Below are 14,379 nucleotides of genomic sequence, written 5' to 3'. Positions count from 1 at the left end.
TTCCCGTCGCCTTCGTCACCGGCCAAGAGGACTTTGCACTCGCTGGATGTGGCTAGAGCGCTGAAGTTCTACGTGGACCGCACAAAGAGTTTTCGGAAGTCATCGCAGCTATTTGTGAACTTTGGACCTGTGAACCAACGGAAGGCTCTCTCGAAGGCTTCCATTTCCAAATGGCTCTCCGGCTGCATCATGCACTGTCACCGGTCGGCAAACCGACCGTTGCCTGGCCGTCCGAGAGCCCATTCGACCAGAGCTATCGCTGCTACCACTGCTTTCTTGTCTGGTGTGCCCCTGCTGGACATCTGCAGGGCTGCTACGTGGAGGTCGACGCATACCTTCACGAGATTCTACTGGGTCGACCGGGATTCCAGGAAGGAGTCCAATGTCGGCCAAGCAGTGCTGCGTAACCTGTTCACTTAAGGTGAGCCTGGTGAGGCGGTAAGAAATGCTTAATGTTGAGTTTTGATGTAATGCTTAATGTTGAGCCTGTTGCCACCTCCCGTGGTTGTGCATGTGTGTACTGCTATGTATTCTTATATTCATGAGCATGTGAATCCATGCCAGACCCCATGCTGGAGAAGGAACAAGTTACTTACCTGTAACTGTTGTTCTCCAGCATGGGTCTGTCATGGATTCACATGCGAACCCTCCCTCCTACCCCTCTGCGGCTCTTCACTTGGCCATACTGCCACTTTGCGTGCTACCAAATCTGAAGATGGCTGCCAGAGGTGGGGCTTAGGGAGAGGGCAGTCAATGGCTGGGGGCAGTATGACCCAGAGACCAGTGATTGGTTACTACTGAGAAAGACAGATCAGAAACGAAACTGATACTGATTTTTCTTTACCGAGGATTCCCGGCCTGACGACGGGGAATATTCATGAGCATTTGAATCCATGCCAGGCCCATGCTAGAGAACAACAGTTACAGGTAAGTAACTTGTTCCTACCTTCTGTTTGTTTCCTACCTGTAACATAATTACAGTAACCACCTTCACTTTATTGCACTTTATGATGTAACTACTTCTTGCTCATTCTGCCTGTAACCATAAGCACTGTAACCAATTTCTTAAGCATAATTGTTCGGTTTTGGTACGCTATATAAATAAATAAACTGGTCCATATCTTCATTTCACAAGAGGGTATAGTGATTCTAGACAGTAACAATACCGACTTAGTATTTCAAACCTTTTCAAATGAGCTGTCAAGCTAATTTAGATGCTATATATTGTAAGGTAGGCCCTAATTCCAGGGGTATCCCCAATTATAAGGCTACCCCTCATCACACTCACAACAGAGTAAATGCACCCCTCTAGGGAAGCAAGGCCAAGAGTCTTATCTTGCAAGGACAACTAGTGTAATCTTTACAGCAATGAGGATGGGACAAAGAACTCTACTCCCTGAACGGTCTGTTCTGTCCCTCTTCCGTTCCAAGCTCCTGAAAACAAGTGCCAGGCAGGAGCTTTTATACTCTCAGATTGGTCACTGAATATAGGCATGGCTCCATCAAAAACTGTCCCACTTACCTACAAGTGGTGCTGCAAAGTCTTCCTTTCTTCATCATCAGCGATTTCTGTCAACCATGCTACTTAACATATTGTAACCTTATATAGACACAAGCTGCAGCCCTACAGACTTTTACAAACTTGAGGCCTAGCCACAGGAAAAACGAAACATTTCTAGAACTAATTTTCATTCATACTCCACTCATTGTACTCCTATTTTTATGTGGTCCTGTAATTTCTTTTAAGCCTTATTTTCCTATTTATACATATTGCGCATGTAAAGTGCCTTATTATTAGCCTGCATGGGCTTTTGACAAACAGCAAACAGCTGGACAGTGTGCTTGTGCTAGCACGAACACCACGGCAATGACTGTAGTCCTAATTTATTTTCGCCGCAGGCCAGATTCCTTTGGCACAGAGCCTGCTTCTGTCGTGCGTTTTTGAGAAACTAAATGGGATTTAACATTTACCAATTTATTCAGCCAATAGAGCCAATAGTTATTTGCACCTTATATTTAAATAATGAGAGAGAGAGAGAGAGAGAGAGAGAGAGAGAGAGAGACTCTTCCCAACGATATCTATATATCATGAAGTATAGTCAATGTAGCTAGTAATAACATTGATTCATTATTCATACATTCAAATGAAGTCCAGCCAAATTAGATGCATTGATAATTTAATACATAGTCGGCACATTGAGTTCAAACCATAGCACATTACAAAGATCAAACCATAAATATAGTCATTAATATAGGGAGTATCTGATGATAATCAGAAGGTGTGTGTGTGTATAGCTAAGCTTTGGTTTTTGTAGTAAATATTAGGGGGAGATGCTGAACTCCTATGGCTGCTTTTGTGTCTATATTTAACACAATACATATACAACCTTTCAAATATGGCTGCTCAATGCAGTAGATGTACATCCTTAGTAATATGGGTTTCTAAATGGGCTCCATCAGCCCAAAATATGTCCGCCACATCACAGGCAAAGCGGAGCGTGTGCGGCCTAATCAGGCTTTTACCTGATGACGTCACGCGCACTGCATTAATTATCCACTAATGATCACTTACTTTTAAATAACTGTGCAAATCGGCGAATGAGATTTGGATACTCGCTGGACACGGAATTGTTATCCTGCTGTTGGGAAACCACACCGGTAACTATCATTATATTTCAATCTGGAATTCGAATGGTACACGTATAGAGACCAATATATACTAAGTATCAAGTTGAATGTATATGACCGAGGATGAGAATGATTACATCAAACTAAAGACTAGCTCTAAAATTGAATGGCGAGTAATGTTAAATTACTATCACCCATTTGTATGCATTAGGTCAAGCAAGTTTAATTTAACCACTTGCGTAATTTCCAATAACCCCTATTTAGCGTGAACGAAGACCACTTACTCGGCAAATATTTTTATTTTGTTTCCAAGTTACTACCAGGTGATTGGGATCACTGGTATCTATCACTTGACCAAATATTGAAACATTTGCAGTACACAACTAAATGGTGATAATATTTATATATCACGCTTCAAAAGTACATTTTTTTTACAAATATCTAACTTTTTGTTGATGCAGCTTTTCTCGCTCTCCCTAACAATCCGACCTAACACCACTCCTTTATTCTCTGTCCAATTATGATATATGTATATTTACTGTATGGGAATTTTCACATTGGAATTTCTATAAATGGCTAATTTGATCTGTTAGAAGAACAAATCTGCAACTTTGTTCCTATGTTCCACCGCCTAGATGCCTATGGGCTATGAGCGCTTTATAAATGTATAAATAAATACGTTAATCAGCCTGTTTTTAAAAAAAGGCCTTGCAGACCTAAACAGGTGTCAAACCAAGATGAGTGCAATAATTTGACTATGATTTAAATCAACAAAAGAGAAAATAAAAAAATTATCAAATTCAATTGGTTTTATTGATCTAAAAGTTTGCTGCACCTATTGAGTACATCACTCCTATCTTCGGCACCTCCATCAGAAGGTTTTTATGGAGCAAAATGCCCACTCCACCTTTCCTAGAGCCCCCTGATCCCCAGCATGGAATTCTTCTCTCTTCCCCCGGATAAACTTGGTCTCTTGTAGAAAGAGTACATCTGTTTTCAATCTCTGTAACTCCCTGGCCACCAGAGATCTTTTCATCTGGAAGTTAAGCTCCTTCACATTTAATGTACAAACTCGCCATACTCCCGTCCACTCGCAAAGCTCAATCCCCTTGCCAGTCCAAGCGAATACCAACTTATCATCTTGAAACAAAGCAAACTCTATACCAGAACCCCTAAACTCTCCCGTCCCCTTCACACTCCCCCTCCCTTCTCCCCTTATCCCCTTCCCTTCTCCCCTTGTGGCACCCGGTTCCACCCAGTTATTGTCACTGGTCGAAAAAAAGGAAATAGTGCGCTCAAAATCATTTTGGTCTTAAAACATGGGCAATAATAAAAAATATACAATAAACATCTTTTTATTGAAAGTTCATATGTAAAATTTTACACAAATCATGTTTAAACCCCTTTAAACTCAAGCACTAGGAGGTGTCCATTTTGTGAAATGGACGAGCCTCCTGTACTTGAGTTAATCTCTGAATGAAGCTGCCTGCTTGTACCTTTTCTTACAGCGGCGGCTTTTGCTTCATTAGTGAGACGCAGAGAATGCAGGCAGGAAGGCTGCTGCCTGGTAAGTGCTTATTTTTATTTACTTTTTATTTTACTTTCTTTTTGAGTCTCCCGGGCTCCTCTGGTGGTTTTCTTCTAAGTTTCCCGGGCTCTTCCAGCCCGGAGGAGCTGGGAAACTTAGAAGAAAACCACTGCAATTATAAATACAATCACGTTGTATTTATGACTGCAGTGGCTTTTGTTTTGAGTCTCCTGGGCTCTCCCGGTTCAGAGGAGCCTGGGAGACTCGAAGCGAAAGCCACTGCAATTATAAATCTAACGTTGTTGTATTTATGATTTTCATGGTTTTCTAACCACGGCAATCAAATACAACAATTTGTATTTATAAAAGCACTTTTCTGCTCTCAGCTTCTCACTAATGAAGCAAAAGCCGTTGCTGTAATAAAAGCTACCAGCAGGTGGCTTCTGCTTAATTAGTGCCGCAAGGGCAGAGATTAACTCGAGCACAGTAGGCTCGTCCATTTCACAAAATGGACGCCTCCTAGTGCTTGATTTTAAAGGGGTTTAAACATGATTTGTGTAAAATTTTACAGAGGAACTTTCAATAAAAAGATGTTTATTGTATATTTGTTATTATTGCCCAGGTTTTCAGACCAAAACGATTTTGAGTGCCCTATTCCTTTAATACAGGCACGCATGCTGCACCGGCAGCAAGACAAAGAGACCTTCAAGCACTGTCAGGTACGCTGCTGCGTACTTCAAACAGCTGATCACAACCAGGAACGACTGGACACGCAGCTCTCTCCTGTTAGTAGTGCAGCAGCTTTCATAGTAGCTTCACAGTCTCGCAGAAGCTGCATATCGCTTATTCAACAGCACAGAAGCTCCACAGACACTCTGCAGCCTCACTGAAGCTCCATAGCTTCCCAGAATCTCAGGATCAGTCTGCCAAGGTCCCAGAACACTTCTCCCACAGAAGTCACATACTGTACCACAGGTCACAGCCGGCCTGTACCTAACACCAGTGAAGTAACTGGTGTACATACGGACAGAAGAACTGCACCCCTGCAACAGACGGCAGGACGGAGAGCCCACCAACACGTAAACCTCGGTGAGGTTACACCCATAGACGCCATATCAAAGGGAGGGGAGGCGAGGCAAGGTAATGGTGGGGGGCATAGTGGATCCCAGTCAGTTACATATCTCTTCCCTTTTCAGGAGAAGCCATGCCCGATTCATCCCAGAGCAAGATCAGCTTATCCGAAGGCCCAGGCGCTCCAGCAGAAGTCTGCAACAGATGGTAAGCGTTACAGTCTTATGTCCCCAAATATTACGTAAAGTGGGGCATCCTCTCTCCCAGGGACTAAATGTTCACTCGGATGACTCCAGGTAGGGGCCCTGGACCACCCGTATATCATTCTTCACAGGGCACCCCGAGGTACGCAAGGCACAATGGTGTATGTAGTCCCCTAAATCCTTCTCTGGGACGTCCGCACCACGGGACACATCAATCCTCCCAGGGCCATAATCCTATGTAGAGTCTGCAAGGCGGGCACACACCCCTAACCACCAGAAGGGGGCCTACACCTTGCCAGCAGGGCCCGGGATCAAGGGCTTTCAATCGCGTCTTGTGGAGCCTAGGGGGCTGCTCAGGTACCTCCTAACTGTAGCCCCTGTCCCGGGTTACTACCTCCCAGCCTCCACCGTGCCCCTCTTGCCTCGGGCAGGTTGTAAAACAGCTGATGAGCAATTCACTTGTGTACATGCAATGTACTCCACCCCCACCTCCATTGCCCATCGTCCATGCCTCCAGATAAGGTGCTCCTCTATGAGGCATGGGCTTCGTGCCGGGAGGAACAGCGTTTCACAATCGCCTCTGTCGCCTCCTGTACTTAGTGCTGGGAGGTCGTTGTGTGCACCGCCATCCAGAACGAGCCTGCTCACGCTGTATCTTTTGGGTCTGTGTTCTGAGGTCTGAGGAGCGCCTCAGGTTCCCTCCACAGGCCCTGGGCCACTCCGGTATCCCGCTGTCGTAATCACACAATGGAGCCCCACAGCGGGGAAAGCACTTTCGCTTTCCTGCGGCTCCTTCAATGACACAAATCCTGTTACAGCAGAGGACAAAACGCCCAAAGGTTGGTCCACGTGCGCCTTAGGGCTTGGGCTTTTGATTTTTATTATGAGTTTGCCATATGGTGGGGCCAGGATTGGGGGCTCATTCCGTATTTCGACTCATTGATCTGGAAGAACGTGCTCAAGCTGCTTCCTCAGCGTGCCCCCTGGTGGCCTCAGACCCTCTGTTTTCTAACACATATGCTTGGACTCCAGTTCCAGAGCAGATGCTTGAGTTGGTCAAGCAGTACTGCAAAATTGGTTTGCTTAAGATGGTGTCGGGGCATCTGCCCTTTTTAGCATGTGTAGCGTGTGTATGCTGGTTAGACTTCCACAACTATGGAGGAAGGGGATGTAGGAGTAAAAGACAGCTACTCACTGTAGTGACTACTGTACTCCTAGTCCATAGTTGACCCACGAGAACAGAACTACAGGGCAGGGTTCAAGCACCATTGAACCGGAATTCATGGCAGGGGCCTCTCCCAAAATGGCCCCGGATAGACAGGTGCATAGATGGGTAGGTTTTCCTGTCTGGTTTGGGTCAGGTTAGTGGTGGCTTGAGGTCTCCAGTTCAAGTAGCTCGAACTCCCATCTCCATCACCACAGCCGTCTTTAGGTGAGTTAAAGGGTGTTTCTGAGGAATGCACAGTATCTCCCACTGATAAACACATTCACTCAGGGGCTAGCCCAAACCAACCCACTGATGTTCCTCCAGACAGGACAAAGGTATGGATAGCCAGCCAATCGGCCCTGGTCAGAAACACAGAGGCACGCCCATTTTGAATATACAAGGGGGCCGCTGGGGACTTTAACCAGTTTGCACTGGTTTAAACCTAAACATAGGGTGACTTTGAGCTCAGGATGGTCCTAATCAGCAAAACAGTCCTTTTAGGTGTGCAGCAGAGTGCACACAGCAAAGGAAGTTGCCAAAACAAATATGGCCAGCGTTCAGTCTTCAGAAATACATTAGTATTTATATGTGCATTGGACTATAACACAGTAAAAACTAGAGCCATGGTGTAGCCAAACTAAACGTACAGCTGCCTCCAGCCTACTCCCCGACATCCTTTAAGGTTGATCAAATCACTTTGGGCCAAAATGCAGTGTTACAGGCACCCCTATCCTGGTAGCCATATGGGCTACTAGCGCGGCACATTATAAAAAGAGTTGCAGTCATACAGCAACATCAGTAGGAGTCACCCTAGTCGCACAAAGAAAGTAAAAAACATTTTTTTGAAAAAACATGGAAGCCAGTAACGCATCTGGTAGACACACAGTTTAAGCAAAATATTCCCAAAAATGTAATTCTGCCTAACAGATAATATCACAGCCAGCTCTGTCTGTCGTTTGTCCTTTATCACTGTTAGCTGTGATGAGAACTCTTAATTCCATCATGGACCATCAAATGCAGATGGCAGTGGTTTTAGGATGTAAACTGTAGATGTCGAAGGAAACATTTCCTCATGCAGTATTTTATTTTTATTTGCAAGACTTACTTGTGGCAGGCTGACTTTAATGTTTATTCTACTTTGCTCATAAAGAGACAAGAGCCAGCTCTGTCACAAAATCTCGACTTCTTTTGGGTAGATTTTGTTTTTTGCACCAGTTGGCTGCCTCTATGGAGACTAGGAATCGATTTGCCTTTCCTCATCCTGGCGTTCCGGTTTTGAATTTCATTTTGTTTCTCAATCCCTTTTCTCACCTAGATTCATAAGTGTTGGCAGTTCTGACCAAAGAACAGCCTGTGCGATTATGGATGGTCTATTCTAGGTTTCCTTTAGTTGGTAGGATCTTTAGTGCATCTCTATAAAACCATGGAGTTTGTAGCCAATTTTTCTGCTCCGGGTTGCAGTGATCCTATTCAGGAGCTGCAGAAATGGTACCAGAACATACAGGTAGTCCGCTACGAATACCTTGTTTCCTTTTTCCAGGTTCAGACACATTTTCATGTGCTGGCTTTTCCGTGATTTCCTGTCCTATTTGTGTTCTGTCTGGAGGTGGGAAACTGGATGCTCCCATCAACTGTAGGTTCATAGTCGGTAACTTTCTTCAAAATCATCACCTGCTTGAGACAAGGGTTTTTGAGTCATGCTAGAGCTTATTTACTCAAGGGTCTGTTTACTACGTACAGGTAGCTGGATCCTTGATGTTACAGATGCAGTCATAGCCATCCTCTGGGATGTCCTTAACCTCCCTCTTATGTTTTCCATTTGGTTAAGACAGAAATGTCTTCCATAAAACCTGGCAAAAGCCATTCATCGTGTCTGATTGCTGAAACTCTTCTCAGCTAGATCTAACTTTTGAAATGTAGAAAATTTCCCTTCCCCTTTCCTCCAGTTCATATTATAGATGCTGCTGGATTTCCTGTGGTTCTCACATGGAAGGCTAACCTGCTTTTTTTTAATTTGTTTTCTGATTTTCTTCTGTAATATTATTGAATGGTTTATGGTTTTCCAACCGAAGTACATCTGTTCACTGTCCTTGTATTTGTTCCCATTTATCTTCCTTGGTGGGCAGATTCCATTGGGACAGTTGTGATTGGTGTGGGAGGAAAGGTGGGTATTTACGAGCCTGTATTGTGCTTGCAGTCTAGCACATATATACAGTCTGTTTACTGTTGGTAGTTGCAGATGAAAATGCATTCACTTCTAATGGTTTCATTGAGTTTAATCCTTCTGATGGCATTCAACATTATTCTCTTTATCCCTCATGTAGTGTACATCTTAACTTTTTCCTACTTATATTCCCCATTCGGAGGATTTGCGAACTGTTCAATCCAAATGTGTCCTGACCTCAATCCCTCATTTCCAAATCTGCACCTCACCCCCCATTCCTCTTGGGCACTTTGGTTGCTGCAGTTGTCGGTTCAATTTAGCCAAAGAGCTTTCAGTCTGGACTCTATACCTCGGAGCTGCCCTCTGCCCATCAGGTTCTGATCTACCCCTTTCTCCCACCAAGTCGTGATGCCTATGTGACAAATTGACTTGGCTAAAGCGTCTACTCAATAAGAGTGATCCCAATCATAAAGGGAAAACGGGCACAGTTAAGAGATATACCTCCTTCACCTTTTGTGGTAACTTGGGACAAGGGAAGTGTGTATACGATTCAGCAGCAACCCAAACAGCAATGGTATATCAGACCTAAATAAAGGGAATGTCCAATCAAGTTTCTCTGTTCTTTCAATAAAAACACCATAATCAAAAATAACTAAATAGAAAAACGTGATACAAAACCCACCCCTGAGGAAAGAATACAGAATAACCAAAGATAATGAGATGCAGCATTCTTAGTAATGAATCAGGGGTGTAAGGCAAGTAAAACCCACAATGTTTTTTAAAAGGATATTCTGGTGCAAAAAGGGATACAGATGGCCTACCCAGTCTCTAGGGCCCAAAGGTGGCCCAAGAGGGCAGTTAGCAGTTAATGAGAACTTCTGCAGTTCATGACTGTTTCGACTGTTTGACAGCGCCAAACCGGGCTTCTTAGTGCTACTTGTGTGGTTCAACGTGGTTCTAGTGCAACAGTCGTGTTGTTGTAGAACAGTGGTAGTCCAACATTTTCATAACGGCCTGACCCCGCACCCCATTGCATAAAAATATTGCTTCTGGGACTCCCATCTAGAGCCCAGGCTCTTTAAAATAGAAAAACATTTTCTACTGCTTATATTTTCTATTAAAAGCAGTTACCTAAATCCTTTTTTTATATTAAAACACAGACCGCCATCTGCATCCCTTTTTAAAGCATCTGGGCCCCCCTGTACACCTGTTGGGCCCCCCTGAGGGGCCTGCCCCCCAGTTTGAAGACAACTGTCCTAGACATAGAGCAGGGTAGAGCCAGGGTCAAATGGAACTTGTGTGGGTTGAAGGGGATGCCTGAAGAAGTGTGGATTATTAGGGCCACCAGGATCTGTTCGACTGTGAAGATGCCAGTGACTGGATGAGCTGTTCTATGGGATCAGTTCGATGAAGCGCTCGAGATGTGGTGCTTCATGAGGGCCTCCAGAGTCAGTTTTACAGCTAATCATATGGCCAAGTTGCTGAAGGATGGATGGGAACTCCGGTTCAATGCAGCGTCTGATGATCGGGATGGAGGATCCACTAGGGTCGGTTTGACTGGTTATGAAGATTAGCAGCGAAGATGCTTGCAGTTCGAGCTGAGGCAATGACGCACTGAATAACATGGTGTGGCAGTGATCTGGTTTGTAAGCGCAGTTCAGTGATTCTGGTACAGCAGTTGCGCCATTCTAGACAGGGAGCAGTGTCGAGCAGGAGCTTGTGCAGTTTGAAGGCAATGCTTTAAGTGTGGATTGTAAAGGCCACCAGGGTTGGTTTGACGGTCGATTCGGCTGCAAGAGGATCCACCAGGGTCGCTTTGACTGGCGAAGTTCAGCAGCGAAGATGCGGGTGGGGCGATTGATGGTTTGTACAATGCAGATGCAACAAATAGTATTTTGTGCCAAGGCAACAGTGATCTCAGCTAGCGTGGTGTGGCACTGAACGATTTTAAATGGTTAGTTTGCAGAGTGGGTGTGTGCCAAAGGCCGATTCAGAGGGTCCTGATGGTTCAATGCAGTCGAACAGGCTCAAATCATGATTCGAAGGTGAGAACACAGGGCTCCTGCATGTCTTGACTCTCAGGTTGCAGAGAGGTCCAATCCACGGACTAAAGGATATGTTTTAGTCCTTGTTCTCATGCTCCCAAACACAGGGCAGGCTGGCCCACCACTGCAAGTGTCCTTCAATATGGTGAGGTCCTGGGTATCGTTGGCAGAGAGAACGGATTGTGCCAGCAGAAGTTCACCCCAAATGTGCTCTGGGGAGGGTTAGGGGACAGAGCTCAACCTCTGCCTTGGGCGCTCAATCGTCACCTCACTGGCAGAGGACTTTGAAAAGGGTAACTTCCCCAGCAGTAGTCCAATATATTCTTTCTCATTTTTGTTCAAAAGTGAATCCAAGAAGGAATGGAAGGCCCCTTCTTTTAAAAACAAAAGCACCTAGGCCCCCTCCTGCTTTAGATGGTCCAGTCTGTGTCTGCTTTGGATGGTCCAGTCTTTGTTCTTAGAACAAGTGGACTTTGCCTTCTGGCATCACACCTAAAGTGAATTCTATTAAAGGAAGTGGAGGGGACAGGAAGGAAAGATAGAGGCACAGCAAAACAAAATGGTGGAACCTTCCGCTAGATGTAAAAAGCTCCCTCGGTCTAAGCTAACCCGCCCCTTACCTTCTCAATAGAATCAAAGGCCTTTTGGAATGCAGCACCCTGGTGGGAGGCCACTCCTTTTATGAAAGCGTGTGCTCTTTGATACCTGTTCCCAGGATAGCTTCCTGTGAAGCAGCTGTATCTTTAGGGAAGGTGTTACCTGCCCTCAAAAAGGAACAAAGAGAGGCAACCCCCAAGGCTACAGTCTTGCTGGCAGGAGCATTCTGGTTGTTGGGGGCGGGGGGTACGTATAATCCTTTCCTTTCACATCTGGGCTGGGTTCACAAGTCTTACACGTGTGATATCAATATGATGTGGCTTGAATAATTATGAGATGCTGGCCACCTTAAACTCAAGTATGGCTTCCATTTAAAGCTGTATGTGTGTACCACAGGACACCATTCTCATAGTTATGTAGTGTTTGGAACAGCGGTGCATATCTTAAATGCAACCACTATGCCTCAGAGATTTGGCTGTCGCTGCAGCTGTCAGATGGGCACCTGTGGCCTCAGAACATGCTCTGTGCCACTGGAGAGCAGGTGCTGCAGATCAGGCTATGGATGCAGCAGGGCACATGAGTACGCTATGCTATTGATCTGGAATGTATGATAGGGGAATCTAATTAGCAGATTACCCTTTAATAAAAAACAAAAAATGCCTGGGCTTCTACACCCTCGCCAGATGGCAATCCATCACAGCCTCTCGCACTCATGCACTCCTTAGTACCTGTGAAAAGCAGTGTATCTAGAGACATTTTGGAGCAGTTCCTTACCTGGGCGTTTCTCCTGCGTCTCAAAACACAAACATGTGCAGTGCCCCCACTCTCCACCATAACTGCTTGCCATCTATTCCTAACAGAGCTCTGCTCCTAAAATTGACTTACTTGCACTTGTGCTCAGCCTAGCCCGCAGTCTCGCACAGCTCATTCGCTGTGTACCTAAGCACGTATAAGTCCACAGGGGAATGGGACAACATCCCATTGAGCACCCACCTTGAAAAAGTATACTGATCAAATCTTAAAGTCGACTCTGTGATAAATGTGACAATGTTGGCACCGATCACAAATGCCAGGAAAACCACTGATCATGGAAAGTGTCTGCAAACATTGGCTTTTGATTGACTTGTAATGGGCACAATATTAATGCATATGTAATCGTGATTTCTTACTAAGCCTTCGCATCAAAAGATTTTATGATCTTTATTTTCAGAGGAAGCAAGCTAGAGTGCATAAGAATATCCCTGCCATTAATGAAAAGCTGAAGATTATTAAACACTTGATCAGGTACGTTCTGTTTCTTTCTTGAACTGCCCAAATATTTGATAGATACATATTACAGTGCAACAATATATTTTTGATTTGCAGAGTTCAACCACTAAAATTACCACATGGTCTTCCAACGGAAGAAGATATGGCTGACACGTACCTTAACAGTAAAGGAGAATTAATAATTCGGAAATCCTTGCGTCCGCTGGAGAATAAAGCAATTGAGTCATAATGAGTGCCTCATTTCTTTTCTTGCTTTTTGTTAAAATAAAATAAGTGAAAATGCTGGTGTGTTTTTTAAATTATTAAAGGAGTTGCAAACCATTGAATAAACGTGCCAATACTAAAAGTAGCTTAGTACGGTGGATGACTTTAAATACACCTTTGAGACTTGTGAGATTGATTTGGCATGAGTTGGTCAGTGTGAATAACTTGTTGGCAATGTGAGCGGGTTAATTCACTGGAGGAACAGAGCTCCTGCAGAAAAGACAGTTTCACTTCATAACTTTTCTCCAGGTGGATTTTAAACTGTATATGTAATGTACAAATGACAATCCAAAAGGATGTAGTGGAAATTAGGGGTCCTGTCCAGTAGAGTGGTGGGAGTGTAGCTTGATCTGAAGAAGCATGTGCACCGACTTTAGGAACTTGAATGGCACAGAACAGGTAAAGAGCTCCCTGTAAGGAGCAAATGATTTCAAAAGAAGTTCCAGCATGGTATCTTGAACCTGGACACTAAGGTGGAATGCCTGAGAATGAAATGAGGAGGTTACATTTGAGTTATAGGGGCCTCCAAGACTGTCATAGCCGAGCAAATTCACTGCAGCTTTGGAGAACATTTTGGCTAAATTAGCAGCGTGTACAGAGGAGATAAGTTGCCCAATTACGAGAAGGGCCTATAGGTTGACTACAAAGGGTCCCACTGACGAGGAGGATGGTGGAGGGTACAGGGATGGTGATACTTTGCTCATTTGACTAGGACAAGATACTGCAAGCAACAATTTAAGAAAAAATATGTTTTTCACGAAGACAGACCTCCTCCTTTCTCTGATCTAAGTCATAAATAGGGCTCTCCTCAAAATTAATAAGACGTTAACTTGTATGGTAGTCAAGGCTGCACTCAAAGTAGAATACAAGGGGAAACAATTCCATTTTACAAAGGAGATGGTAGGTTTTGGTACCAGAGTCCTAGCAATTTACTCCTCTGGGACTGGGAGGTTTAGAGGTATTATGTATAATCGGATTGAATGTGATGCCTTCTATTAAATGATAGGTCAGAAATGATCTTCCACACTGAAATTGCAAACAGTTATCAGCATACAAAACAAAGTAAAGATGAAATTCACCAGTCAACCTTCTGAAAGAAAAAAAATATGTATTTGTTTGAATATTTTTTATTAATTTTCAATGTAAGAACAATATAACAATTATTAATCAGGAATTCATCTTGTACAGGCTAATATAACAGGCATATCTCAACAATTCTTCAATATTTCATATGCTTAATGTAGATACTAGCGTTGGATAACAAAATGTCAAATCTTCCTCAGTTAATTCATTTGGGGTGATAAGAAAGAAGATGAGAAGAGAGAACTAGAAAGAGAGGAAAAAAAAGAAGAAAAAAAAATAATTCATTCACAAAGTTGAGTTCATTGGGTCAATTATCTCTC

The 14,379-nt window shown here is 44.0% G+C and overlaps 1 protein-coding gene across 1 annotated transcript in view; it reads left to right on the top strand.

Annotated features, from left to right (window-relative positions):
• Nucleotides 1–12,994, top strand: part of MRPL30 (mitochondrial ribosomal protein L30) — a 191,170-nt gene extending 178,176 nt beyond the window's left edge. Inside the window, exons 6-7 of the mRNA XM_069636683.1 lie at nt 12,654–12,727; nt 12,809–12,994. Coding sequence (XP_069492784.1) covers nt 12,654–12,727; nt 12,809–12,941 — 207 coding nt within the window. The 3' untranslated portion in view covers nt 12,942–12,994. The remainder of the gene's footprint in view (nt 1–12,653; nt 12,728–12,808) is intronic.
• Nucleotides 12,995–14,379: the final 1,385 nt, after the last annotated feature.

Source organism: Ambystoma mexicanum, chromosome 7p (genome assembly GCF_040938575.1).
Source record: "Ambystoma mexicanum isolate Mex_15411 chromosome 7p, UKY_AmexF1_1, whole genome shotgun sequence".
NCBI lineage: Eukaryota > Metazoa > Chordata > Amphibia > Caudata > Ambystomatidae > Ambystoma > Ambystoma mexicanum.
The sequence above is the reverse complement of the archived record's forward strand: the minus strand, read 5'-3'. Positions and strand labels throughout refer to the sequence as shown.